Source organism: Lepisosteus oculatus, chromosome 10 (genome assembly GCF_040954835.1).
Source record: "Lepisosteus oculatus isolate fLepOcu1 chromosome 10, fLepOcu1.hap2, whole genome shotgun sequence".
In the NCBI taxonomy this organism is placed as follows: Eukaryota; Metazoa; Chordata; class Actinopteri; order Semionotiformes; family Lepisosteidae; genus Lepisosteus; species Lepisosteus oculatus.
The window spans coordinates 4415346-4442521 of NC_090705.1; the positions used below are offsets into that span (position 1 = coordinate 4415346).

At 39.6% G+C, this 27176-nt stretch overlaps 1 protein-coding gene across 1 annotated transcript in view; it reads right to left on the bottom strand.

The window, feature by feature from the left end:
- The window catches only part of col1a2 (collagen, type I, alpha 2), a 40710-nt gene that overhangs the window by 11565 nt on the left and 1969 nt on the right, over positions 1-27176 (bottom strand). Inside the window, exons 3-32 of the mRNA XM_069194765.1 lie at positions 25057-25092; positions 23310-23393; positions 21487-21543; positions 19943-19987; positions 19778-19831; positions 19616-19669; positions 18957-19010; positions 18309-18362; positions 17144-17197; positions 16736-16780; positions 15723-15821; positions 15057-15110; positions 13847-13945; positions 13707-13751; positions 11904-12002; positions 11064-11117; positions 10868-10975; positions 9926-9979; positions 9113-9211; positions 8521-8574; positions 8321-8419; positions 7749-7802; positions 7339-7392; positions 6875-6928; positions 6201-6254; positions 5343-5387; positions 4666-4764; positions 2802-2909; positions 2107-2160; positions 1698-1751 (exon numbers count right to left, since the gene is read on the bottom strand). Of these exons, the coding sequence (XP_069050866.1) occupies positions 1698-1751; positions 2107-2160; positions 2802-2909; positions 4666-4764; positions 5343-5387; positions 6201-6254; positions 6875-6928; positions 7339-7392; positions 7749-7802; positions 8321-8419; positions 8521-8574; positions 9113-9211; positions 9926-9979; positions 10868-10975; positions 11064-11117; positions 11904-12002; positions 13707-13751; positions 13847-13945; positions 15057-15110; positions 15723-15821; positions 16736-16780; positions 17144-17197; positions 18309-18362; positions 18957-19010; positions 19616-19669; positions 19778-19831; positions 19943-19987; positions 21487-21543; positions 23310-23393; positions 25057-25092 (1977 nt within the window). The remainder of the gene's footprint in view (positions 1-1697; positions 1752-2106; positions 2161-2801; positions 2910-4665; positions 4765-5342; positions 5388-6200; positions 6255-6874; positions 6929-7338; positions 7393-7748; positions 7803-8320; positions 8420-8520; positions 8575-9112; positions 9212-9925; positions 9980-10867; positions 10976-11063; positions 11118-11903; positions 12003-13706; positions 13752-13846; positions 13946-15056; positions 15111-15722; positions 15822-16735; positions 16781-17143; positions 17198-18308; positions 18363-18956; positions 19011-19615; positions 19670-19777; positions 19832-19942; positions 19988-21486; positions 21544-23309; positions 23394-25056; positions 25093-27176) is intronic.

Genomic DNA, 27176 nt, shown 5'->3' on the forward strand with positions numbered 1-27176 from the left:
ACTTAGGATGCCATTTTCTATAGGTTTACTGCCTTATGTGAACAGAACACAAGAATGTGACTCCACTTAGGGAAAACTGGGTTTTATTAGTCTTCCGCTGTCTTCCATGAAGTTTGAAATTTGGCATTCAGAATCATCTATGCAGAATTATGTTTTTGCAATGACTGTAGCAAATCTGGTTTGTTGTTACTTTCTGAGTGCACAATTGATAGAAATTTGAAGTGCATTAAACTGTACATCCAGGGCTAGGAAGTCATAAGGACCACTGTGGTATAGGAAACTGAGGATACTGAATAAGACCCAAGCTCAGTCACATCTGGCAGGACTGTGTGGGGAATTGGAGTTGGCTAATGTAGTCCACAGATGATTTGGCAACCAGGTCTGGAATACAGGGCTCATTGCTTGAGCAGTGCCTTCACTGGTTGAGTCAGTCTGAGTTCTAGCACATTTAAATGTATTTGGGATAAAGTGGTGTTTCTGCCAACAAAGATGCCATGAGCATTAATGTTTGACAATAAAAGTCCAGTGTCTTAATTCATTTTTACTTCAACTTCTATTCACTCCCTTCAAAGGATCTCCATTCTGCAAACACCTTATTAATCTTGCCTAGGTGTCTGCTCAGGGATTTATTTGAGCTAATTACTATGTTACGAACTGAAAATCATTTCAAAGGCAGTCTATTTGCTTCTGCCACTTTTTATTGTGTTTGTACTTCCTTCAACGAGAAAACATCCAGCTCTCTCCAGATGCAATTTACACACAAATGCCTTATTTGGGTTGTTGTATTAACAAGGAAACTGAAATCTTATATGTTTTTAGATCATATATAATCATAAATGGTTGTCTTTAATTATAACTCTAAACAATGCATATGCAGAAATCTCACACAATATGTATTTCATGTTATTAGTGGGATTCCGTATGCCTATCATAAGACACAATGAAGCTTTACCAGCCTGAAGTATATATTGTGTGGGAGTTTTGGATATTCCTGGATAAGGGCAGGCTAAGTTCTTGGCAGAGTAGGTAGTGGCCAGGTGGCTGCTACTGTCTTTAACATGTGCCAAGCAAGGCTCAGGCCAAGTGTTCACACTGACCGAATGGCCCATCTTCATGTTCAAGACAAGCAGGGATAATTTCTGGCTGTGTGCAAGCATTGCCGTAAAATAAAAAGAGGTTTAGCGAGACAGCACCTGAATAAGATGTCAGTGTCAGGATGAGGATCTTATCTCAGGACCTAACAGCAATGAGAGTTTCTTTCCAGATGACATGAAGTTCTATCCTACCGATTCCAGCCCACACTATGACAGCAATTATTGACTTCCATGACATAAGAAACCCTTTTCGTCGCTGTAATAATTGAAATATAGGGTAACATAAGTGACCACTCAATAAATGACTGTGTCGAAATCTTAGAATTTTTTATATGTAAATAATTTCTTAATTAATATTTTAAGCATAAATTGTGCCCGCATTTCTATGCAAAATCTGTTTGGGACCTTTTGGTTTGTTACTGTATGCCCTGTTTCGGATATCATGGCTTTTTGTCATGGTGTTAGCTTCTTGATTGCTCTCCTAAGCCCAGTCTTGCATACGTGTACGTTTGCACAGTTTTAGACTTCCTGTTCCACACTAGAGAGAGAGCTCCCACAATTCTGTGTAATGTAGTGCATGCCAATTGTCCTGAAGGGGTTTACCTTGTCACCATTAGAGCCTGAGGGTCCAGGGGGTCCGCTAGGTCCAGGAGCTCCCTAAAAACCAGGGAAAGAGACATTTCACCGTCAGACATCGAAGGATATTGTAAGACACAAAGACACAGTGCCCTAAGCTCTGTCTAATTAAAAACATATACGGACAATGGGGCACATACAGTATCATCCCTGCCCTCTACAATAGGGATGCATATGATCTTAAAACATTAAGAAAACTAATTCCGATAAAAATGTCCATAAGGTAATGCAGAGGTTATTCATTCTGGTTGATTTGATCTTGACTTATTATTTGTCTATTGTCAAGTAAATGCCACTAGAATTCTTTTAAAAATTCTAACATAATTATGCAAAAAACAACAACAACAGAAATGTAAAATATTACAAAAATACTTACACGGGCACCATCTCTGCCTGGGTTACCTTCGTAACCTCTTGGGCCGGTCTCACCCTAATATTCCAAGAAAAAAAACATTTGTTTTGTGCCCATAATAATGTTAATGATACAGAATCAATTACAGTATGCAAGAGTAGCTATTGGAAATCACAAACTATTCAATATATTCAAGAAGAACTACATTGGTATATGTTATGGAATACAACTCGATTACAATAAAATGTTGTTGATTGGGTGTTAGATTGTTTCCTTTCTTTATCACTGATTAGGATTGGATGCAAACACAAACACAAATTTGCCTTATTAAAATTATGTAAAATTACTTGCTTATAATCATCTCTGCAGTTCACTTTCCACAATACTGTTATTATGAACTATTTTCTCTGTCCCTTTCATTTCCAGCTTAGTCACAGACTCACGAAGGAGCAGAAGCTTCTTCAAAAGACTGAGTGTCTTCTGAATCCCACACCTACAGTAACTGCATCCCATGTTTATCAAGTAAAAAGCAGATAGCAGATTCTGCTAATATATTAAACTTGGGAACAGCCTGCATAAAGAAGATGATTTCCAACAAACAGCAAACCATAAAACTAATTTTTCTCTTTTTTTTTGTTGCCTCGTGTCATCGTTAATTGATCCATTTGAAGATAATGCTGATCCAGTGTACCGCGAGCCTGTTCCTGCATCTGACTTACCTTTTCACCCTTGGGACCAGGAGTACCAGCACCACCACGCTCACCTGGCATGCCAGAGGCACCCTGGGGACCAGCAGCACCAACAGTTCCAGCTACACCAGGCTCACCCTGAAGAACAACAGAAATGGACTCTAGTACAGTGTCCTGACATGTTCACTTCACAGTGTCAGCATCATTGTCTCTTCTGTGGCATGGTGAACACACAGCTGTCCTCACCTAGGATGAAATGTTCCCACTTTTAAGACTATTTAGGACACTAAATAGTGGCCCATGTAACCTCCAGGAAATGCATCAGAATTCAACACAGTGTTTGCCAGCACAGTTAAATTTGGTCAGTGTCTTCTGGGATGATCAGAGATGTCTAGATGAGATCCTCAGTAAAAGTAGTAGGAGCCAAATGAGCAACATGGGCCAGGTGGCTTCCTCTCATTTGAAACTCTTCTTGTTTTCAGTGATAATACTCCCAATACTAGAATCTTGGGATCACGATCAGGATTATTTCTTAAAGATATGCTTCTGTAAGAAATTCTACCTTTCATCTATAAAGTAGTGCTCATGGTGGGCATTCTTTAAAAGCCCTGTCACAATTCATTATTTGTAGGTAGATCATAATGAATGCAAAACAAACCAGCATTGCGCTGTCTTTGTTTATTTTTTATCTTGTATACTTTTAAGTACAGTATGAACTTAATAGTATCTTTAGCTTCAAACATTCACTGGCAGCAGGATGCTTTCTTGAAGTTTAGTTTCAGCATCCATTTTGGCTTACCTTCAGAATGCAATAAAGACAAAATCTAAGAACTACAATCAACAACAATAAAGTGTATACTGGTTGTTGTATGGACAGCAAGTACATTCACAAGGAATGGTGTCTTGTGTTCCTTTTTTAATTAGGCTTTGACCTTTCTTAATTGCCATGTTTTATAAGAAAGCTTAAATGACTTATTAGATTCCAGGCAGATAGAACTATATGGCAGGTCGTTCGAAAGACTCCAGTAAGCAGCCCTGCCACTAGGGGTCACCAAAAGGGAGGGTCTAACTCATGTAAATAGATTCACTGCATGTGTGTATAAGTCACTGACTGTATTATTGATTGAAGGTTTTAAATGCACATTCTCACATGAAAGTAAAAATTGTTGTTTGGGTAGAGAAGGGCTTTTAGAGCATAGTGTTGGTTGAGTTAGGAGACAACAAGGTGGTGATTTGTGGGAGTCTTTAGTTGCCTGGCCTAGATGTGCAGATACTAAAAGGCCCTTCCTGCAGCTTCAGCCCTGTGCCAGCCCCTGTCTTTGCAGACATAGAGCAATGAAGGGTTAAAAATTATTTCCCCGTACAGCATGTTCAGCAAAACACCAGCTGCAATATTAAATGTATCTGCTGCTGATAAGACACCAGACACAAAGAATGCTTGTTTTAAGAATCCCAAAGAATCATTTTTGTGTAGGAGGCCGATTGTAACTACCTGCTTTTAGAAAACCCTGATATACCTCAGTTACGTAGACATCTTTTGATGCAGAAGTAGAAGTTTGCTTAACCAATAGAAATTAATAAAGATTAAAATAAAGTTTTTCTTTTTCTTCTTGAGACGTAAGCTCTTTGTGTTCCTTATCAAGTAAGGGTATAAGAGGTCAGCTGCAACGTTTCTTGTTAGAACCATCCTCCTAATTTGCAGGGAGGGAGCTTCTCTTTGGCCAAATATACAACAAACTCCTCTTCTGCTCGACACAAAGGTCTCCAGCGGGTTTTGACTCTTCAGCGAGCAGGACCGGTAAAATCGGCGCAGCCTCTGATCTCGCCGACGTTCCCCTGCCCCCCCCCCCCCGCGCGGTTCACGGCGGCGGGCCCCGTCGGCCGGGAGGCCTACCTTGCTTCCGTCAGGGCCAGGGGTTCCGGAGGCACCGCGTGCGCCGATGGGCCCGGCGGGTCCCTGAGAGCCGGCAGGGCCTGGGTTACCACGCTCACCCTGTACGCAGGGAGAGGACACTGTCAGAACCCACACAGCAGTGGACAAGGACAACCCCGGCTGCCCACCTGCTGCACACCATCCTTCTCCTGCTGAGACTGGAACTAAAACTGAGAGCTTTCTACCCCGAGCTCACACAGCACAGAGCTGAAGTTTTACAGGGTCTAAGACGAGTTATACACTCCATGTTGATCCTTTAACAGAAGCTTAGGACTTATTTTATCCCCTATATACTGTAGCTCTATGAACTACTAAGTAAATACTACGATATTGCTAAATTGTCATCTAAAAATTAAAAATACATACTGTCATAGAGCAAGCGTTATTTAAGAGTTATTAATATAGTAAATATATTACTGTTTAGCATTTTTTTCCACAATAATTCAACTATACTGCATATTCACTGGTTTACAGACAATCTGGCACTTTTTTAATCTTACTGATTGAACACATTTGTGCCACACCAGCTGGAGGTTCATTGCTTACAATTAAAAACCGGTGTGTTGTGTAAGACATGCATGTCTCCATATAAATCAGCAGGAGGGTGCTGAATAACCTGAGGAGAACAGAAGACTTACTCTTGGACCTGCAGGACCTGGGAGGCCAGCATCACCTGGGATTCCCTTTGGAACAAAAATAGCTTTGTTATATTGGAACGCATTATAGGAATTATGACTCGTCAATGGATAAAACTGTCAGGGATTTGAGGCACAGAGGCAGTCTAGTTACTCCTGATCAATGAAAAAGCACCTTCCATTCCTAGAAATCCTTATCTTGGAAAGGAACAAGTAAAGGTGTATTCAATGCTGGAAAGAGAAGAAAAGAGACACAAGGTGGCTTGAAGGCTCTACAACCGAAACATTGTTTCTCTTTTCTTCTTTTTTTCTTCATGGAATAAACCTTTACTTGCTCCTTTGCACCCTACGCAAGCTGACACAGCTGCCTACAGTACCTGAACTACTATCCTTATCCTGGTACAATCTGCTGCTGTTATCAATGTGTCAATGGTATTTTTTCTATGAAAAGTTGGGTATCAACAGCAGTTTATTTAAAATTTTGGTCATAGGCACACTGACTAACCAGGAGTATAATGGAAGATGCATGACTTTCCTATTTATATCATAAGTTGGAAATCACAGGGTAAATATCTAAAAATCACCAGCATAAATATCTGAGGGTGAAATGAGGTCTTCTGAAAATACGGACATGGGTACTACATTCTGTTTCTGCGTTGTTCATTAGCAATAATGGAGTCATCAATCATCACTTTTGAAAATACCCACTTTACGACATTACTGTGTTGGGACTTATATTGAGTGTAAGGACTTCCACTGAGAATATGACTATCCAATGAGATTAAGACTATTCACTACAACTAGGACTATCCATTATGATTAGGACATCCACTCTGACTATGACTTTGGACATCTACTTACTCTGTCTCCAGCTTTACCAGTCTCACCAGCAGGGCCAGCAGGACCAGGAAGACCCTATTAAAAAGCAGACAAAAGATGTGAAAAAAGTGATTGAACACAGGGATTAAATATTGTAAATAAGATAAGTGATTATGCAATTTAACATCTATAACATCTATCATCTAATTTAAAACTAATTTAGATTACTCGTATAGGATTTTTTGTATTCACTTGAAACAATGAATATGCCAGAATTTACATGCTGGCACTACTGATAACAACTACGTTACAATATAAATTTGGTTTCAGATTTCTTTCTTATATAGTCCTTACTTCATCCATATAGTTAATCACAGGGATATTATTTTCTTGGGGAGAATGCTTGAGTCTGGTCAACTGAATTTAACATGGACAGATGAAATAACACAACCAAAGATTGCGTCCTTTTTTTGTGTTGAATATAATCTACAGGTGTATCTGACGCTCGCAGCTTTTCCTTTTTTGTAACGGCGAAAGTGTTATTAATCATTAGCTGCCCGTGCAGGTGCAGCATTATCTTCACATCCTTCGTCACTAGAGAAGAAGAGATGTTTTCCTTGTCTCCTAGAGCGCTGTGCCAGAACCTCACACCCACACAGTGAGTCTTTCCTCCAGGGACCAGCAATCAAAGCTTATTGTGAAGTCCAGTAACTCACCTGGAAGCCAGGGGCACCAGAGGGACCTTGTTCTCCTTTCTCACCAGCGTTACCCTGTCATAAAACACAGTGGCTTTACTACAGTGGCTAGGTGAAGGTAGGCTTGTACTGTACCTGTACTTCCTGTTATTTAAAAGGTCAATTTCTTATACATCTTGGAACTGCAGCTTTCAAAATACAATGAGATAACAAACAGTACTATCGACATATACTTTACCTGTATACAAGGTCTCATAGAAAAGTTTTTTCTTTGTAAAACATATATCTATATGGTATTGTATTATATATTTAATATTCTATTATAATAACTCTATTATTTATTATAGTTATGCTGGCCTTTGTCTTTGCACAAAGGATGTCTTACATCGTTCCTGTGACTGCACAGGCTGCATGTTTGATTTTGGATTAGCTCTGATGGTGGTCGGTCGTATTTCTCGTGACAGACTGGGAAAGCCGGTACTCACAGAAGGTCCAGGTGGGCCAGCAGCTCCGTTGTTGCCATCAGGGCCAGCGGCTCCCTAAACCACACAGGGAGATCAGATCAGTTCAGCTGCATTTGGCCACAACCTTCAAGTCTCACAGTAGACTAGGACGAGATAGCAAACTGGTGCAGCAAATTAAACTAACCTTAATGACTGACTGTCTGATCTGAAGCTCACTCTTTACCATGGGTTCAAAGTCAGAGCTGCAGTTACTCTGCAAAAGCACCCCTGGAGCTACAGTATATGTGGGTTATGGAAGACTGGGAGTCTAACAAACTCATCAACAGCCACAGAAATGCGACTAGTGTTGGAGTAGGTGCTTAACCCTGGTCATGTAGTCACAAGCCCTTACTTCGTTATGTCCCAAAGCACACCAATGACGAGATACCTACTCTTTGACCGGCAGGGCCAGCTGATCCTCTCTCTCCAGGCTTGCCAGGCTCACCCTGAAGGCAGAAACAAGGAAAGGATGAGGGAAATGCCAATACATTGCCAAGTGAATACCTCAACATGGAGGTCTCCACCTCAAGGCTTGACAAAAGACCGTCCATAGAGTTAACAACACACTTGCTTATAACACTGCCTGTCAGCGTCTCTGAAGAGGAATGTTATTCAATTGTAATTGAGCATCCTCCACGTAAGTACTGTATCTACACACTGCGAGCTATTTATGATATTTGGTAAGTAAAGAGTTCAGCATTTTGAAAAGAATGAATGTTCTAGTGCAAACAGAAGAGACAGATCATCTCTTGTCCCTTCAGAACTCATTTACAGTACAGTACGAACACGGTAACAATGTGGTAGCAGCCTGCAGGTGCACATTGCATACAGGTAAAAATATTCTGTTTTTTAATTTGGCGCGGTACATGACCATGACCAGATCATTTTCCAGATACATTGTTTGCTGGAAAGCCAAGATTTCCATTGTCACACCAAAAGGCACAGCTTGTATTATTCCACTTACAGCAGGGCCCTTAGGACCAGGGAATCCAATGTTCCCAGGCTGACCTCTGGGACCAGCAGGGCCAGGGGGACCGGAGCGACCATCTTGACCAGGAGCACCCTGCGCGGAACAATCAGAAATCAGAAATATCACTCCGTCTGCCAGGCAAGCTTTCACATCACATTCAATATCTCCCCCACCCCAAATATCCAGAAACTCACAGCAGGGCCTTCCTTTCCTGCAGGTCCAGAGCTGCCAGGGCTGCCAGGGAGACCCTGAAAAAGAATTGAGGTTCATTTCAAGTATCATCCACAGCTCATCCAGATTTCCCCCATTTGCTTCTATTTGGAGTGAGCAAATCCAAGCGCTCCATCCTGTACATGTGTTTGCGTTCTTATTTTTGTTGAATAAAGCTTTGCGAATTTCTGAGCAACTGCTGTCGTTCAATACATTTTGCACCTCTGACAATAGCAAACCTCCACACGCAGTTACAGTGTGTGCAGCACGCGGAAAAGGGGAGGTTTTTACATATTTAAACTGACGGCCATGTTAATGACTCATTTCTGATAAAGAGGAAATGTGCAATTGTGGCAAAAAAACAAACAGTGCCGACATTGACTAGCTTGTTGAATTGCGTGTACAAACGGTGCTCTCTGTCAGAGACGCCATTACCATCCCCTTGACTTGAATAAAAGCTGGAGCGGGCCTGTGCCCCAGAAATAAAAATGGCGCCACGGCGCGTGAGCCACGCGGGGCCCTACTGTTTCCTGAGCCGGTGTGCCGTGACGGTACAGGTGTGGGTCAGACACTCACCCTCGCGCCAGTTTGACCAGGCTCTCCAGGGCGGCCGCCATCGCCAGGGGGACCGCGAGGACCACCAGCACCAGTAGCTCCCCGTGCTCCAGGCATGCCCTTTCGGAGAGAACGTCCAGTTTAGGCAGGGAGTAACGGAGCAACACCGATGCAGTGACTCAAGAAAGACATGGTGCATTTGTGCTGTACTCACGTGCTTGAGACGAGATTGACTAAGAAAAGCACCCCACAGCACTGCTAATGGAAGTTCTTAACTGAGGTTAACCAATACTTTTTTTGTCACAGCTACTTTACTCAATTCTGAACATCATTCCTAACATCATTTCTCAAAAGCTGTATGTATCATACTCAATACGTACTGAAATCTCTCTTTTCCTCATTTCTCTCTCCTGCATCACTTCCTCCACCCCACCTCTACCTTTACAGCCCCCCCGCTGGTTCTCTCCCCACTCTGCAGGGGGTCCCAGTCTCTTCATTCTACAGCCAGGATGCGCCCCCAAGCAGATTAAGTCAAAGCTCACTATACTTAAACACTCAATAAACATCCTATAATTTATCTCATTTTTGGACGTGTTATTCCTGCTATTAATAGTGAAATACCATTTGTATTATTGTTTGTACATGTAATGTTTATTATCATAATACTTTCTTGTAACCAGTACAGAAGTCAGGACAAATCGATTGGATAATTTTAAATTAAAATTTAAAGAACTCCCTCTTAAGAGCTACGCTTACTGTATCTGAGGGGTGGTCCATAAGTTTGAGAAAAATACCTCTTTCAGGAAAGGTTTGAAATTGTATTTACAGACGTACCATAGGACCAGCTCTGCCTTCAAGTCCAGGGAGACCACGAGATCCAGTCACTCCCTATTGCAAAGCAAACAAAAATCATGTTATTGAATATTTATTTTAAAGTATAACCTGTGCTCTCAGAAAAATAAAAATATGTTCATTTGAGCCTGAAAGCTTCCAAACCCATTTTCATTTTCATTTTCAAAATGTAAAAATATATCTGTGAATGTTATACCTTTTTAACATTGTGTAATTGAAAAGGATTCTTATTGTGTGCTTAGAAAATGAAGCATCACCTGTAAAATGTCAGAAAATACTGTATACAGTATGTATTTTAAAAGGTAATAGAAAGGTAATTTTCTGACCTTTACAAAGTCCTCCTCACCCAAATTACAGAAGTTTTTCAGCCTAACTTTCTGTACATTAGAGGAAAATATTTTTATATACTTATGTTTTTGAAAACGTCGGAGGCAACGCTGGTGTCAATTTAGTTGCAGTTTTTTTACATGAACACATGCATCGTTTTTGTATTTTTTTCTAAACTGGAATCCTACATACTGTAATTCACATCCTCTCTCAAAACACGACGTGCATTCCATACCTGGACGGCCCATGGCTATTACATCTTTGGAAGCTAATTTCGAAAGCCACTAGTTCACAAACTCATATCACAGTGATATCATCAATGTCTGCTACTGTATCGCACTGAGTGGATCCGTAGGAGGAGACAAAAAGCCGACAACTGGCCACAATGTCCCTCATATTAAACCACTGCTGTTGAGATGCTCATTTCAGGCACTTCCCTGGGGATGTTCCTGGATGTTCTGGCAGACGTCTGCTGTTTGAAATCCTGACACCCTCTTAAATGTATGAATGATCTCTAACATGTCACAGACCATCCCCCTGGGCTCAATGGCAGAAGATCCGAGGGGGCAGAGCAGGTGTAAGGAGGAGGGCACTCACTCTTTCTCCACGGTTGCCAGCTGGTCCGGTGGAACCGGGCTCACCAGTTGGACCTCTCTTTCCCTCTTCTCCGGCAGGACCAGGTGGACCATGGGCACCGACGTTACCCTGCGGTGGCATCACAATCATCATTGTAGCAGGGAGACAGAGGTGGTACTGCAATGTGAAACTGAATGGCCCAAAGAAGAATACTTACGGGCTCACCCTTGGATCCAGTCTCACCCTTGGGGCCAGCGGGGCCAGGCTCTCCCTGCAGCGAGGAAGCAAACACAAGCGAGTCATGATGACTGCAAATGACCTAGAGAGCTACAGTCTCTAGAGGTCACTGACCCTACAGTAAAGGCCAGAGTAGCTTCAAAGACAACTGTACGGAGAATCTTGTTAAAAATTGGCCGTAGAGATTTCATCCTGAGGTTATGTTTAATCTCTATGTAGGGTAATGCTTCCAAAAAGACAAAACACGTACACACAAAGTTATTGGGGTGCTATTCAAAGAAATTCAACCCATATATACAGTATTTCTGCAGAATTCAGTTTTAAGACTGTAAGTTAGCTGGGAAAAGGGGCTAAATGGTTAATGTAAAAATCTGAACGTTCAATGTTTCAACTAAAACATATACTACAGCAGAAAATAGGGATGTATGAAAGTACTACAGTTGATGCTAAAAATGCTTAATGTTATTTCTAACTATAGAAACTTAAAAAAAACACCATTCTTTTGGAGTTAATAATTGGGAAATGAGTCTGTCATTCTGCACCATAGACATATTACAGAGTTCATCATAGACAGAGGGATATATTTTGTTAAATACTGAGATATTCATTTGTTATTTAGCAATTTGAAACGTTTCTCACTGTGTCGGTCAAAATCAGTCTGTAAATTGGCTCTGTGTTACAAGGATTAAAGAGGTGGTTTGCCTTCAATTTGTCCACAGAGGGAAATACTATACTTAGTTTTAGTGTTTAATCTTTGAAAACAAACGCACCAGTTCCCTCCCACCACGTGCTGAACAGACGCTGTGCAGAAGTTACTCACACTGTTGCCTCTGAGTCCGGCGGCACCAGAAGGTCCTTGTGGGCCAGGGCCTCCTCTGGGGCCTGGGAAACCGGGGGCTCCAGCAATACCAGGGGGACCCTGCAGAGAACAACACAGAGCCCCACTTCAGTGAGCTCACAGCCGGTGCTCCCTAGCTATCGAAAACACAGCACGCTCCTGCTGAGACTGTGCCCCACTGAGAAGAGCATGATGGGACAGTGCCTGGTAAGATGTGATACCCCCAAGGACGGGGGCTTCAGGATTTAACTGGTGTAATCTTTAGTGGTCTGGAACTTTGATCAGCATGATTACAGTAGTTATGACATCACAGCACACAGCATCAAAGAAGCCCATATAGCAAAATACTTTACTGATCAGAAATGATCTAAAATACAGCTATTGGATTTTGGTGGCATGCATGCCGCCCATCTGTAAGGAATGCATGTGAATGAGTGAACAATAATATGTGGATGAGATTGGGAGTAAAAGTGTTCCACAATGGCTTCATGTTTGTAAGTACTGTACAAAGGAGATTCCAGTGTTAGCAGGTACAGTGTGTAAAATCCGATGAACGTCAAATTAATTTGCTTGCTTCACATATTTCCATGATTGTCATTCAATGCAGTGACAATCATCCATTTGAGAAAAGCTAAACCACTTGGGTATTTGGAGCCATTGATGCTAACTGTAAGATTATACATACAGTATATCAAGATCTATACAGTATATAAGATTAGACATTTTATCTTGGTGTGAAAAAGTGAAAAGGGCACTGTAGCCTCCAGGACTGGCTGCCCTCAGTCCAGTGTTATACAATCATATATTGCAGATGTTTACTTCCTGACAGTAGCGATGCGTTTGTGTTTTGTTGCTCCAGGTAAGAGGAAGCTCTTACATCCTGTAGGATTTCACTGCGCATAGTCATTTATACAGCAGTGTGTTGCGAGCAGTTCTGACACTTGACTAATGAGAAGGTTGTGGGCTCAGATCCTGAGTGTGGCACTTGAGCTACAGGGCTGTATGCCTGAGCATGGTGCTTCATTCTGACTGCTCCAGCAATCCAGTAAAATGCTCATCCAGAGCAAAGTGAAAACTCATGGCTGTTTTGTTTTCTTTCCAAGCAGTGTTTAAGCTGTAAGCTGATGTTTTCCCAAGTTTATAAAGTCAACGGTAACAGTATCCAGCTGCCTGGCACACATTGCTCAAATCCGCCTTTTAAGATGTGAAGCCATTGTTTGACACTTGGTAGAGATGGCTAGATGTAAGCTATAAAGCAGCTTTATGCCACTCTTCCTGTTTATTCATTTTTAATAAAGCTTACCTGGATAACTCATTAGATGTCATTAAGAAAACAATTATTAATGTTGGCATATTCATTTTAATTCCCACAACCTTTATTATATCACGAAATACTACAATGAAGAGGGTGGGTGGGGATTAATTTTCCAGTCAGGATAAAATTGAGCGAAGTGGTTAATTTAAAAAAGGTGATGAACTGTGATGATGGTTCCTGGCACCGTAAATAAAACGAACTGTACATTCAGAAGAGATCTGCAGTTTCTGTAACTGAAGTGTGTTAGTCTGTGGTCTGCTATTGTACTGTTTGCCTCCATTAAGCTTTAAAACCGTGATCTCGCACATTTCTAGAATTAAATTTCCAGAAATGCCATTTATTGCCGTCATCAGGGTTTCAGCTGTAATTTCCAGAGGAGATTCTCAAATCTGCATGTGCCTGCTACTCTGTCAGGATCTGTCCTAATATGCAGCTCTGAAACAAAGACAAAGGAAGTGTGGATTACTTACAGCAGCTCCTTTAGCTCCAGACAGACCATTGTTGCCAGGATTTCCCTAAAAGACAAGCAAAAAGGACCAGTGAGGTACGAACTCATCAAAGTCAAGGTGAAGCTGACACGGCGGGAGACCTGACCCCCATGAATACTTACAGGAGGACCCGCGGGACCCACAGCACCAGCAGGACCTGGCTCACCACGTGCACCCTGAGGTCCAGTAGGACCATTGGCACCAGCAGCGCCATTCTCTCCCTGAGAGAAAACACAACATGGAAGAAATCTTCAGGGATCATGAACTACAGAATCAGATAATGACAGTCATGGACAATCATAGAGGCCTAAAAAAACTTTTTTTTTTTAACTTTCTTCTGCAGTTAAACACCACACACCATTAAATACAGTATATACATCTATGTTTCTGCTTCACATATCCTTCTTCCGGGAGCATGTTTAAATGCACACAGTGGGGATATATTTACAGGTTTCTGGTGATGCTAGGAGTACAGCCCTTTATTAAACATGTCCTAGGGAAAATCAGTTAAACACTTTTATAATGTCAGCAAGGATAAATGACAGCAAGGAATAACATTTAGAGAAAATACCATTACAATTTACAATGGTATATTTAGAAAAGTGTTATAATACTGTCTGCTTGTGTGAGTGCGATCTGATTATAATTAGTTATGCTTGTGATAACCAATTTGTGATGCGTGATCCTGCTACAATCAATTAGAAATTACTGTAAATAACCCACAATATCTCAACAGTCTTATAGTAAATTAAAACAGTTTTTTACTTAATAAACAATGTCCTCCTTTTATAACCTGTAATTAGAAGGTTGTTACTCAAACATTGCAGTGCATTCCCAAGACAATACAGGGTAGCTACAGAAAAGCTTTGCCCCTTGAGACTGTCCTGTACTTTTCAGTTTTGAGATCAGTCACATTACTTTTCACACACTGACTATGTCAGAAATAGTGAGACAAGTTGACTGGCACATCCATTAGGAAGGGAATTTAGGGAATATAATTTGAAACTATAAAATAATCCATGAGTGTATATTGTGACGTATAATGATCATATTCCCTCTGAAGCGATATTGTAAGTATATATCCTAAGAGAAAGCTGTTCTCTTTCTTTCACTCCACAGGGAGTTTTGCATAAGGCAAAGTGATTAGAATACTGTAAAAGACAATGACAGCAATGCTATTCAAGAGACAGGAAGAGGCATAGTCAACTGAAGCATTAACATACTGTATGTGAACAGCAAATGTGTGTCATGGTTTTTCCTTGTGTTCTTTTCAGGGCTGTGGACCAAATGAAAGACAAAGTAAAAAGAAACAGGATATTCAGATGAACTCACCTTCTGACCAGGGGCACCAGGGAATCCTGGAGGACCTGCAGCGCCAATGGGACCCTAAACAAGAAAAAAAAATTACAGTGTAATACAGTGTAATCGTGCAGTCCATCAATAGGATGCCGTTCTGCATGAGTTTAGAGACCTGCACCAGAGATTGCCAAGCATGTTATGTCAAACAGATAAAGGCAAACTGACATGACACTCTGGCCTACAATACAGTATGGACTTCAGCAGGTTGTTTGAAGGCACACCGTGCCATCTGTTTCGTGATTTTAAAATATTTTTTACCATCCCTATTTCATAATACTTGACTGCTCGGTACAAGAGCATCCAACAGCCACTTGCATATTGATTGCTAAGTCCCTATTACAAGACTATGGCAATGAAACATTTCTAACTGTATATCTGAGCCCTATAGAGAATATACAGTTCTCGACCAAGCATTTCTTTCATGCATGCACTTGGCTTTCTAAAGCTTAGAAACCCCCTATTAAATCCCCAGTTACTCCACTATGATACAGTATTTTGTGATTTTATGTAACTGTGCAATCTGCTAGTCATTTCATTGGCTTCCTGGAAGTCAAATGATTTTCTTTTCAATATTGCATCGTATCTTTTGCGCTCTTGAGTCTGACCTGCGTCTTCTGCTGAGGCGGGGAAGATACTTACAGCGGGGCCAGTGGGGCCAGCGTTGCCATCGCTTCCACGAGCACCAGCGGAGCCGCCAGGACCAACGCGACCTCTCTCACCCGGGAGACCACGAGCGCCCTGGTGGAACAGATCAGGCACTGCTCAGGGACACTCACGCCAAGCCAAGAGCACTGGCACCCCAGTGTTCCTCGTCTGAAACTCCTTGATGCTGGGAGTTTAGTTTGCACCCTTCCTAAACTGCCGCTTAGACTTCTGCTAAACTGCCATTGTAGCATCCAGGGTATTTTTATTGCTGGATTTGTGGCTATTACTTATTAAACTATAAGACCCACATGTAAGTTTTATACACAAGATGAAATTGCATAAACATTCTACAAAAGGTGAACAGTCTGAACCTCATCCTGTCCAGTATACTTAACAACAGGAAGATCGCTGTCCTGAATGGCTCACACACAGAACTAGGTTAAGCTCTTAGACTTACATGACACACAATTGTGGGTTTTTTTTTGCTTAGTGCTTTACAGCCAGATAACAATTTTATTAACTAAAATGGTTTGATCTCCCAGTCCGCTATAGACTTTCCATGGACTGCACTGTGACACAAATTATGTAATCTGTGATTATAACTGTTTACTGAAACTTTGTGATTTTCAAGTATTTATTCTTAGTGTAGCACATACAAAATGTATCTGCCTGTGAGAGGTGGAGGGGCTTTTGTATCTTTTATACACTTTCCATTTCAGATTGGAAGTAGTGGAAATTGAACAGAATGTGGGAATAGTATGGGCATAAGCAACTGTGTAAAATTCTGCTTTCTTCACAATCATTAAAATAAAAAAAATGTTAGAATTTTTTATCATTATAAATGCTATGGTAAGACTGGATCTTTGAGAAAAACTACTGTAGGAGACCACGAATGTTCTCAATCAAGTGTAAATAACTAACCTAGATGGAACCCCAAATGTATAACCCCATCTTTATCTGTAGTTTGTATAGGGAGGAAGACTATTATAATTTAGGAGGATACCTACCATCTGACCAGGAGTACCGTTCTCACCATGAGCACCAGGTTCACCCTGTGGGTTTAAGAGAAGTAATTATTATAACATAGAACCAGCAGAACAAAAGGGATTAATCATACTTCATATGTGTACAACAGCCATCACATATTGTGGTATTCATATGTTACAAAAGATGCACTATTACCCAGTGAACTATTGAACACTACAGTAGAAGTTACTACACTCTGTTATTCGAAGGTCTACAATTTTGAAGCTAAATCTTTGTCCTTTAGTAAAATCAAGCTTCACTTTCTCCTCTGCTGTTCTTCGTCGAACCGGGCCGATGAACCCAGCAACTGCTGCTGTCTCTTCTAATAAGTGTCATTCTAAAATCGAGAAGAACAATCAGTCCTCTGCTCAAAGCTCGGTTGTCATTACCTTGGATCCAGCAGCTCCAGGCTCTCCTTTGCGTCCATCCAAGCCAGTGTAACCCTATGAGAAAGACAGAAGGACAATATTCAGGACTTGTCTCTGGTACAGTACGTGATACAGTATTACAGTATAATTCACACTAATTGTTACACTGTAGGGTTTTCCTGGAATCCATGACATATTGTCAAAGGACATGGAAGGTGAGTCTTAGAAATACTCCCTGTATCTTGCTGTTTGTTTAAGATTGATATTTTTAACATTCATGTGTTAAGAGCCACTTGCTTGATACTGTATATTAAAACAGCTCACATCTTGTAGAACACATAACTCAATTTTGATCACCTTCAAAACATTGTATTAGCCCTTGGAATGTAATCATATACAGGAGTTAAATATATGAAAAGCCTATATACTGTACATTATGCATATTTAAAATGTCTTAATACGCATTATGATACACAAGCCTTTTCATACATTTGATTCAACAAAAGCATGCTTCAATTCCATCTAATCAATTGGTCATCATTTCTGACGTCACGCAGTTGCCAGAAACAAGGTAATTCTATCATGTGCATTATATGTAAATATACAGTAAGTGACAGATTTGTGATTTGCCAGCAATGAGAGCTGTTTAAGTCTTGTGTTATGTGTTTAGGTTATGTGTAGATGTACTTTTCTGGGATTGTATAGCAGGGCCTGCTACATCTTCTACACAATGTTTTTGAAAGTGTTTATTTGTTCAGGAAAATACACATTTTCTACTTCGCATAGTTGTGGTAGGCTTGCATTCTTTTTCATTACAAATATTCATAATATGAGATGTTTTAATCAATTAATAATTGAAAGAGATTTACCACTTATAGGGGCATAATGAAATGTAAGGGTATTTGAAATGAGAAAGTGTTTTCATCTTTAACTTGTTCAGCTCTACAGGGCCTTTTTTGGTGTTACCTTTTTTTCTTTAGAAGGAATTCTGCATCATTTGGTTTTCAAGTTTGTATTTCCTCGTTCCTCATTGCACCTGTCTTTTGGAAAAAGACAGAGGAGGCAATGAGGAACAAGGAAGTAAACATGTTCCTCTGTAGGATAGAGGGAAATAGTACCAAATGGTTCTATAGAACTGAACATGTTAAGTTTCACTTTCCCAGTCCTAATAAAAAACAGCACTCACTCTGTGTCCCTTCATTCCAGGAAGACCAGGGGTTCCAGGGAAACCACGAGCTCCCTGCAGGAATGAGAAAGAAAAGATGTTTAGCCAGTGTTTTGCAGCAGAAGATCATTGCTTCATAACGTATAGATATGGAAAGGTTGAAGGTTTTGAAACTGCACAATGAAATATCCCAACAATATACACAGCATTGTCTGCTGATAACTGCTGTGTCCCTTAGGTCAGAGATTTTGAAACCATATCTACCGTAAATAAATACTGAAAACTTAAAAAATGATATCGCCCATGGAGTATAAGAATGGCTGGAAATGAATGCATTTTTCAAAGGAGAATCCTAGACAGACATAGAAGGGTGACTTTCAGTATCATTTGGTATTCATTGACAAATCTGAGTTTTGGTTCATATTGTACATGTTCTTCTTATGGCTACATATGGCTACAGTATGTACTATTTCCTGGCAGCAAAGCATGATAGAGGCTTCTACTTGTGATTTCTTGCCAACTGTGCGTCTGATGTGGAATTCCTGATCAATTCCTATAGTTCGAAAGGACCAGGTAGTATTCCTCAGCATCCACTACAATCAGTCAGAAACAGGCAGGATAGCCACATGATAAAGACAGAGCTACTGTCTGCTGCATTCTGTGTCGTACCTGAGCACCAGCGGGGCCTCTGTCACCAGGTTTGCCAGATCTACCAGGGTTGCCCTGCAAAGAAAAATAGTAAGGTTCACCATTGTTGCTAACATACAATGTATTTGCACACAGCTCTCTACATCTGAAAGCCAAAGTTCATGTACAAATAATAGGCAGGTGGGTCCGAGAGTTATCTGTGGAACAAAGAACCTGCAATAATACACAGAAGCACAGAAATTACTTACGAATTACCGCTACCCTATATTTGTTAAATTTACTATTATTTCATTACATTCAATACCTTCTTTTTGTTATTTAATAAGGGCATAATCTTAAATGTTTGACTTTGCAAAGACCTCTATGGGAATGGGAGTCCTTTGACTGCTGACATGCACAGCAGCATTCAATTTCCAAATGATACTGAGCAAAGCTAAACATTAGAAAGCCGTCAGAAAATTCAGTTCAATTGCAAGGACATCTTGTAACATGGAAATGCTAAGGTGTGGATTGTGGTAAAGAAGGAAGACTCACCTTGAGTGTTTTTTAAACACATATAGTGTGTGGTAGAGAATAAGGAAACAGAAGAAATCATTTGGCTTGCACAAACTGGGTGCCAGTGTTCTGTGACTGTCTGCATGCAGTACAAAGATGTATTACAAGCTTCTAACAATACTTACATCTTCACCAGGTTTTCCAGATGCTCCTGGGGGTCCACGAGCACCAACTGGGCCCTTAACAAATACAGAAAATGAAAGTCATGATTCTAGGTCACCTCAATGGTGGACTGACCATGCAGGCAAAAACTGACAGAGCAGGCTGTACAACAAAGTTGTTCTTACGGTCTGTCCTGGTTCTCCGGGCTCTCCAGGGTGTCCCTGGAAACCTTGAGGACCCTACACATGGAAAAGAAGAAGACAAAATGTTAGTTTTGTTTAATGAGGTCAGGCTTTGCTTTATTACAATAGGCTTCCATTAAAACTCTCATTGTAAAGTGGGATACTTACAGGTGCACCTGGAGGTCCAGCAGGGCCTCTAAGTCCCATCAGACCCTGGTAAAACGAACAGCAGAGAAGAAGGGTGAGGAGCCGCCACTGGAATAGGTAGCCTGGAGAACTATCATTTCGGGCAAGAGGGCAACAGCCTGTTGTATTCCGAGCTGGTAAGACTCAGGGCAGCCTGGAGCCCATCCTGCTAGCACAGGGCACATGAAGGGTCTGTGCCAGTCCATCACAGGGCATATGCACAAACGCAGAGATATACAGACACTGTGTTATACAGACGCCATGTAAACCTAGCCTGCCACCTTTAGGAGGCAGAGAGGAACGCGTAGCACCTGCAGGAAACTCAACTGGATATGGGGAGAACACACACATAGAAGGGGCCCCAGGCCAAAATCGAACCCAGGACCCAAGAGCTCTGAGACAGCAGTGTTAGTTGCCAAAAATCCATGCCACTCATGTTTAAAAAAAAATCCCATTACATCTCAAATGGATAATTGCTTTAATAAGTAATCAGATTACATCAAAAGTAAGGTACTGCATTGATTATCTAACCATGTACACCATTTTAGACATGGACTGCCAAGCTTCTAAGGTAAAATAAACTCCTAAAAAGCCATTGCATTTGATTAATTTTCTTTTCTAATGTTTATATTAGAACATATATATATATTAGCTAGTTTATATTTGAACTAAAGAAAAATAAGACGTTTGGTGCATTTATCCTTGCAGTGGTATCACATTCAGTTGCAGAATATCATAATGTAGCTGCACTATTATGTAACGTCACTGACCAACAATATAGTTTGTCTGTCTAAAAGGCTAATTAAATAACATTACAGAGATCATATATTAAGTTTCTATTAGGGTCTGTGGTCCTTATTGATGCTCTTGGTGAACTTGGTGATGGATCTTCTATCTTGTTCTTGTTCATATTCTCAATGTATAGTATCGAGCTTCTTGTATGTCACTATTATAAAAACTAAATGACATTTCAGTCTCAGTTTAAAATATATTGTTTAATAATTGATACACTAGTTGTATGTTCCGTTCAGAAAACAAAGTATATCTTTTCTGAGACTAAATCCCTGTCAAGTTAGTATATGCAAGGGAAAACACTGTTTTGTCCATCTCTGGAATGCAGCCATGGAATTTTGCAAGGGTCATAACTGAACAAATCCTCAGGCATTTCCTGAACAGCATTTTACTGTAATTAAACCAATCCAAAAAGGAAGGCAATGCAAAAGGCAAGGGTGCGTGTGCTTTGGGGTATTTACAAACAGCTTGCAAATAATTCTGCTGTGGCTCACATTTATATTATGTTATATTGTCATTTTATAATTATGACAGATATAATTCTTCATACACTCATTTACTTTGGGCCAAATGAATGTATATATCAAATAAACAATCTTTTGGTTATTGAAGTGAATTCTTCAAGGATCTACATAATTTCATGGTAGCGAGGTGGGATTGCAGTATAGTACTGTATATACTGTACAGTGTTTGTCTGACCAGGGAAATGCAGTTTGATCAGAATGTACTCTTACCATGGGTCCTGGGCCTGGGTCTGCGGATTTTGTTTGGTCATACTGAGCAGCAAAGTTCTGTTAAAGAAAAACAGGGCAACGTAAACACATTTGCAAGGTGTTGCTCAGATATTGCAATACCAGTTTCTTATGTTATGTAAGCTATCAATAACATGCCTTTAACTACTTATATGTTTGCATATGTATACAGGCTACCATGTAAATCAGTAAACAGTAAAATATATCAGCAAGAGATAAAAGGTTTTCCTAATGTCTTGTTAAAAACTAAATAACAAAAGAATATTGTTCTCAAGACCTATAGCATACATGTGCACCTATTGGCATTCCAGCCCATTACTGAAATTGCTGTACATGAATATTAGGCTACAGTACTGAAAATGCTTCATTTGGAAGCATGGATGGGCATTTTATGTGGCTCCGAAAATTAAAATATTGATTAGGGTTAGGTTGAGCTTCAAAGACAAGCTCATCTGGACTAATGGTTAAAATAATAAAAATAGCTCAATAAAAAAATAATGATAAGGGCAAATATTGTTTTATGGAATTTGCCTACCAACAATAACTACTTTTTATTACTCACTAATTTTATTTATAATTATTACTACTTATTTTATAATTATATTAAAAATAACAGGATATTTATAAAATAGTTTTTAGGATTTATTACTTTTTAAAGAATATTAGGAAAGAATGATGTATAGCAACAGCCACAACTGCTGTTATTTTAGAACAGCATTTGGATTTGCTAGTTCTTAGTTGTGAATGAGGATGACAGAGACGCATGATGTCAATTTAAAACTACTCAGAAATAATTATCTTTTAAGCTCCCTGATGGAGCAACAAGACTGTAAAACTGCAGGTTTGCTTTCAGAAGTAATTATTCTCATTTATATTCCACATTCTCAAAAGAAGTCTGTAAACTCTTTAAGGAAAAGTGAAACCAGGCCCGCACAAATTCTTAACACAGCACATGAGATCATTTTAGAAATTTAGAATTACACCATACTGTATTTGGTGTGTGAGAATGCAGGAAAATTGTCTTGAATGAGAAGACTTAAATCTTTTACAGCTGTTTTTTGCATTTCATTGTTTAAATACAAATGTAAGCGAAGTGACTACATAAGGCCATTTCATCAAATGATCTAAAAAATACAACTTAATGAGCCTTGAAAAGTGAAACAAACCAAATAAACTCATAAGATTAAAACGGGGAGTCTAGCTTTTATAACTTTCATAAACACTCAAAACCCCAAATGCACTGGGGATATGGCTGAAACAATGCTCACTTTATATCTCTTGGAGACAACCAATGTCACTAAGCATGTTTTGAATCACTATTGGTCACACCCTACTGCATTAGTACATTCATTTTCTGAGTTCTTAAAGGTACTGTGTATTTTACATTAAGCATAAATGCATTCTTACCTCTGGTGTTCCAATAAATATAGAAACCACTGTACATGTTTAGACAACTAACAAGATAGGCTGCATCAACACAAGCAATGTAGCCTATGCTATGATAAACTGATTCTACAATACTGTAGTTAGGCTTTCAGCAGCTTACGTCATCACTTTTCTGTTATTGTATTCAACAGATATGACTAGGAGTTTAACCACAGGCTACGGCATTGCAGGGGAACCTGAACAGGTGTTCCCAATACCCTCTTTGGCCATGTGGGGTCACTGTAAGGGCAGAACGTCACAGGAGGTGGCACAGCCTACTGACGGACATGATGGGCACACTGTACTTCAAGATCCCCAGAGGAGGGAGTCTGTAGGGCCTGGGCTTCTTGTTGTGGAAAAGCAAGATATTGTGAACTTACTCCTCCGAGGCCAGGTGGGCCAGGGGGGCCAGGGGGACCAGGAAGACCGGGCTTGCCATCTCTACCAGGGACACCAGGAAGACCCTGCCAGTGGTGCAGAGAACAGATCCTTGTGAGAAATACAGGCGGAGCCAACACAGCGACAGCATGGCGACATGACTGCTAACATGGCTGGAATCGACATGCGTCATAACCTTACTGAACAGCATCGGGCTCACCAGTGTTAAAACTATATATTCAGAAATAACTGAAATAATGAAGAAAGGACAAGAGGCTTGAGTACATGTAAAATTTCAAGAATGTTTTTGGTATAAGACAATAGCAACATATGGGGGTAGATTTGAATAAGAATGGAAGTTTGTTGGCCAGTCTTAATTAAAGGCAAGGGTTAATAATATTTTTAATTCCACATAATATAATCAGTTGAAAAACAGGTCTGAAAGGATGAGAAAGGCATGGCTGAATTGAACAGTGTACACTAATTCTATATTTTAAAAATGTACAGCTATCACTGTGACCACAGGAACTATAACCACAAATAACAATAGCAGTAGGGCCAAACACATTTCTATAAGGAAACCCAAAAAGAGAAAAAGCAAGAGGTGAGCAAAAAGATTTCCCATCTGTTTTGACACAGTTATACTGTTCTTAAATGAGGAGGTGGTGTATCGATTCATCCAAGGCACTGTGCATGTTTTTAAATTTTCACTACTGTGTGTACTTTGTAGTCAGTCACCACAGTGTGTACACTACAGTCAATCACAACAGGGAGTATACTACAGTCAATCACTACAGTCAATCACTACAGTGAGTACATTATAGTCAATCACTACTGTAAGTACACTACAGTCAATCACTATGATCACAACAGTGAGTGCACTACTGTCATTCACTACAGTCAATCACAACAAGGAGTACACTACAGTCAATCACTACAGTCAATCACAACAGGGATTACACTACAGTCAATAACTACAGTGAGTACACTATAGCCAGTCACTACTGTGAGTACACTACAGTCAACCACTACAGTCACAACAGTGAGTGCACTACTGTCAATCACAACAGGGAGTACACTTTAGCCAATTGCTAATGTGAATACACTACAGTCACAACAGTGAGTGCACTACTATCATTCACTACAGTCAATCACAACAGTGAGTACACTACAGTCAATCACAACAGTGAGTGCACTACTGTCATTCACCACAGTCAATCACAACAGTGAGTGCACTACAGTCAATCACAACAGTGAGTGCACTACAGTCAATCACAACAGTCAATCACAACAGTGAGTGCACTACTGTCATTCCGTACAGTCAATCACTATAGTGAGTACACTACAGTCAGTCACTAGTTAATCACTACAATGAATATACTCCAATCACTTCTGTAAGAACACTATAATACATGACTACAGTAAATAAATCATAACAGTGAGAATATTACAATCTATAACGACACAACAGGCCATCATTACTATACTACAGTATACACCAAATAGAATCTGCTTCACCCTTAGATTCAGTGTGGAGTTTGGAAAGCTCCAACAATAGAGGCAGATACTGCTACTTTGTGTCGTGTTTATTCAGAGCAAGCTTCCAGCAAGTATGAAAATTGGACAGCTATTTCCATTACAGCCGTACAAATTCGCCACAGCAGGTGCAAGTCTAAACACGTAACGCCCAAAGGTAAAAATCTGCAGCTGCAGGATCTCTGAGATAAAATCAGAATTGTTTCTCCTTACCCTGTCACCTGAGGGCCCTTTGTCTCCCTGAGGACCCTATGGAGGAAACAATACAAATTTTAAAGACAAAGAAGAACAAAGTGCAGGTATACTTTTTTAAATTCAAATCTAGCAAACCTTCTAAGATACTCATATGCATTTGTATTCTTGTTTTTTAAAACTAGGGGTGCATAATTCAGACTGAATCCAATGTTCAGTCACTGAGATTAGACTTGACCATTGATTTAATCAGATAATATTAGTGATTTAGTTTCATTATGTGCAAATCTATCATCTTTCCGCAGTCAGTGTAAGATGTATATAAAGGCCTTTGCGTTTTCCTGGTAGGTATGCAATCAATCATGCATATTACGTTTCTTATCCACAAGGCCTGTTCTTAACAGTGCTTTGTGGTGCTACACATCACATGTGAATTCAAAACATGATACATTATTTAATATTTTATTTGAAATAGTACAGTGCTTACCTTTGGTCCCTGTTGGAAAAAAAAAACAGTTTGAGTTAATTATTAATAATATAGCACTTATTTTAATACATTGTATTTATTAATAAGCTGCAGCACAGTGTATATAGTTGGAATTGACATGGATTACTCATTATAATCCATCATTATAAATTACTTTAACAATACTGAGAAGGATATTATACCCCCCAGTATCATCCACACTAAAGATTTACTACACTAAGTAACTGTAGTTAAAATGGCACAAATGCTGCAGAGAAGAGATGTATATCAGTATTCAGAACTAATTTTAAAAGCACATGCAGAAAACAGAAAAGACAGAAATATGACATGCTGTAAACACTAATTTCCTTTTTTCTTTGAGTTTTTTTAACTATTATCGGTTAATATCTTATGCACATTGCCATTAGAGTAACCATGCAACAGAAATGTATTATTTTTTATTGAGTCTCAGGATCACAACTGGTTAAAAGAAGTCTGACCTCAGTATATCCATAGTCCTCGGCAAATGGTTTATGGTAAAGCAAAATCCGTCTACCAGTTGCACTTTCCTTTTAATTTTCAATGTTTTCATCTGTTTTTTAAGTCCTTAAATTCAGAATGTCCAGCCCCTTTAGGGGACTGGGCGAGGGTAGTCTTCACTATTTTACAGACATTTTCACTGACCAATAGACGTCTGCACAGAGAACGGGCTCTGATCTAGGCTGATGTCATTATTTGAATGAGAAATATTAAAGCCAATATGGAAATTAGTTAATTTGACTGGAGGGCCATTTCAACCACTACCACCGAGGACTGATAAGAGAGGACAGATGTAACTGTAACTAAAAGGTAAAGTATCTCTAAAGACAAATATAGTTTAAATATAAAAATACTGTCTATAACAAATAGTATGTACTAACCGTTTGGTCTGCAGCATTGAATACGAGATGGGAAAGAAAAAGAGAGAGAAATGGTTACAATGTGAGATGTGAACACTCCAAAGCTTAAATTTCTAAAAAAAAGATGACTGAGGTTTGTTAAAAATACAGTTTTATCATCAATATACTAAATATGAAATCACTCTACATCAAAGTACAGCATTTATTAAAACATAAGGCTGCAGAATGTGTCTCAAGTAAAATCATGAACAATAAAGAACACTGTTTCTTCTAAAAGAGGGGCAAAAATGCATTTTCAATAAAATATGACAATGATTAAAATTGGGATTAAAACTATCTGCATTAGTAGCCTCCAATATATCTGCTAGTACCCTTTGCTTAGTTTTCTGTTAAAACAGTCTTAGGTCCAGAACAGATAACAGAAATAATATATATATATTTTTTTTAATATAAAGTCTTTAGGCCCTTAAGTCAAACACTTTGACACCTATATCGTAAATGTGTCTTACAGAGGAGGAAACATCCAAGTGTTTTGAATACAAATGCCAATAATTGTAACCACCAAAAAACACATCAAATATTTATCTTTATCTTTAATTTTGTGTAAACTGCAACTATTATTATTATTGCAAGACACCACTTTTATTAAGATATTTGTCGGCATTGTGTAAGATTGCTCAATTTATTTTAACTTGCATAGATGAGTATCGAATATTCCCAATAGCAATAATTATATAAATTTTTATACGATTATATTCAATTTTGTATCTTTCGTC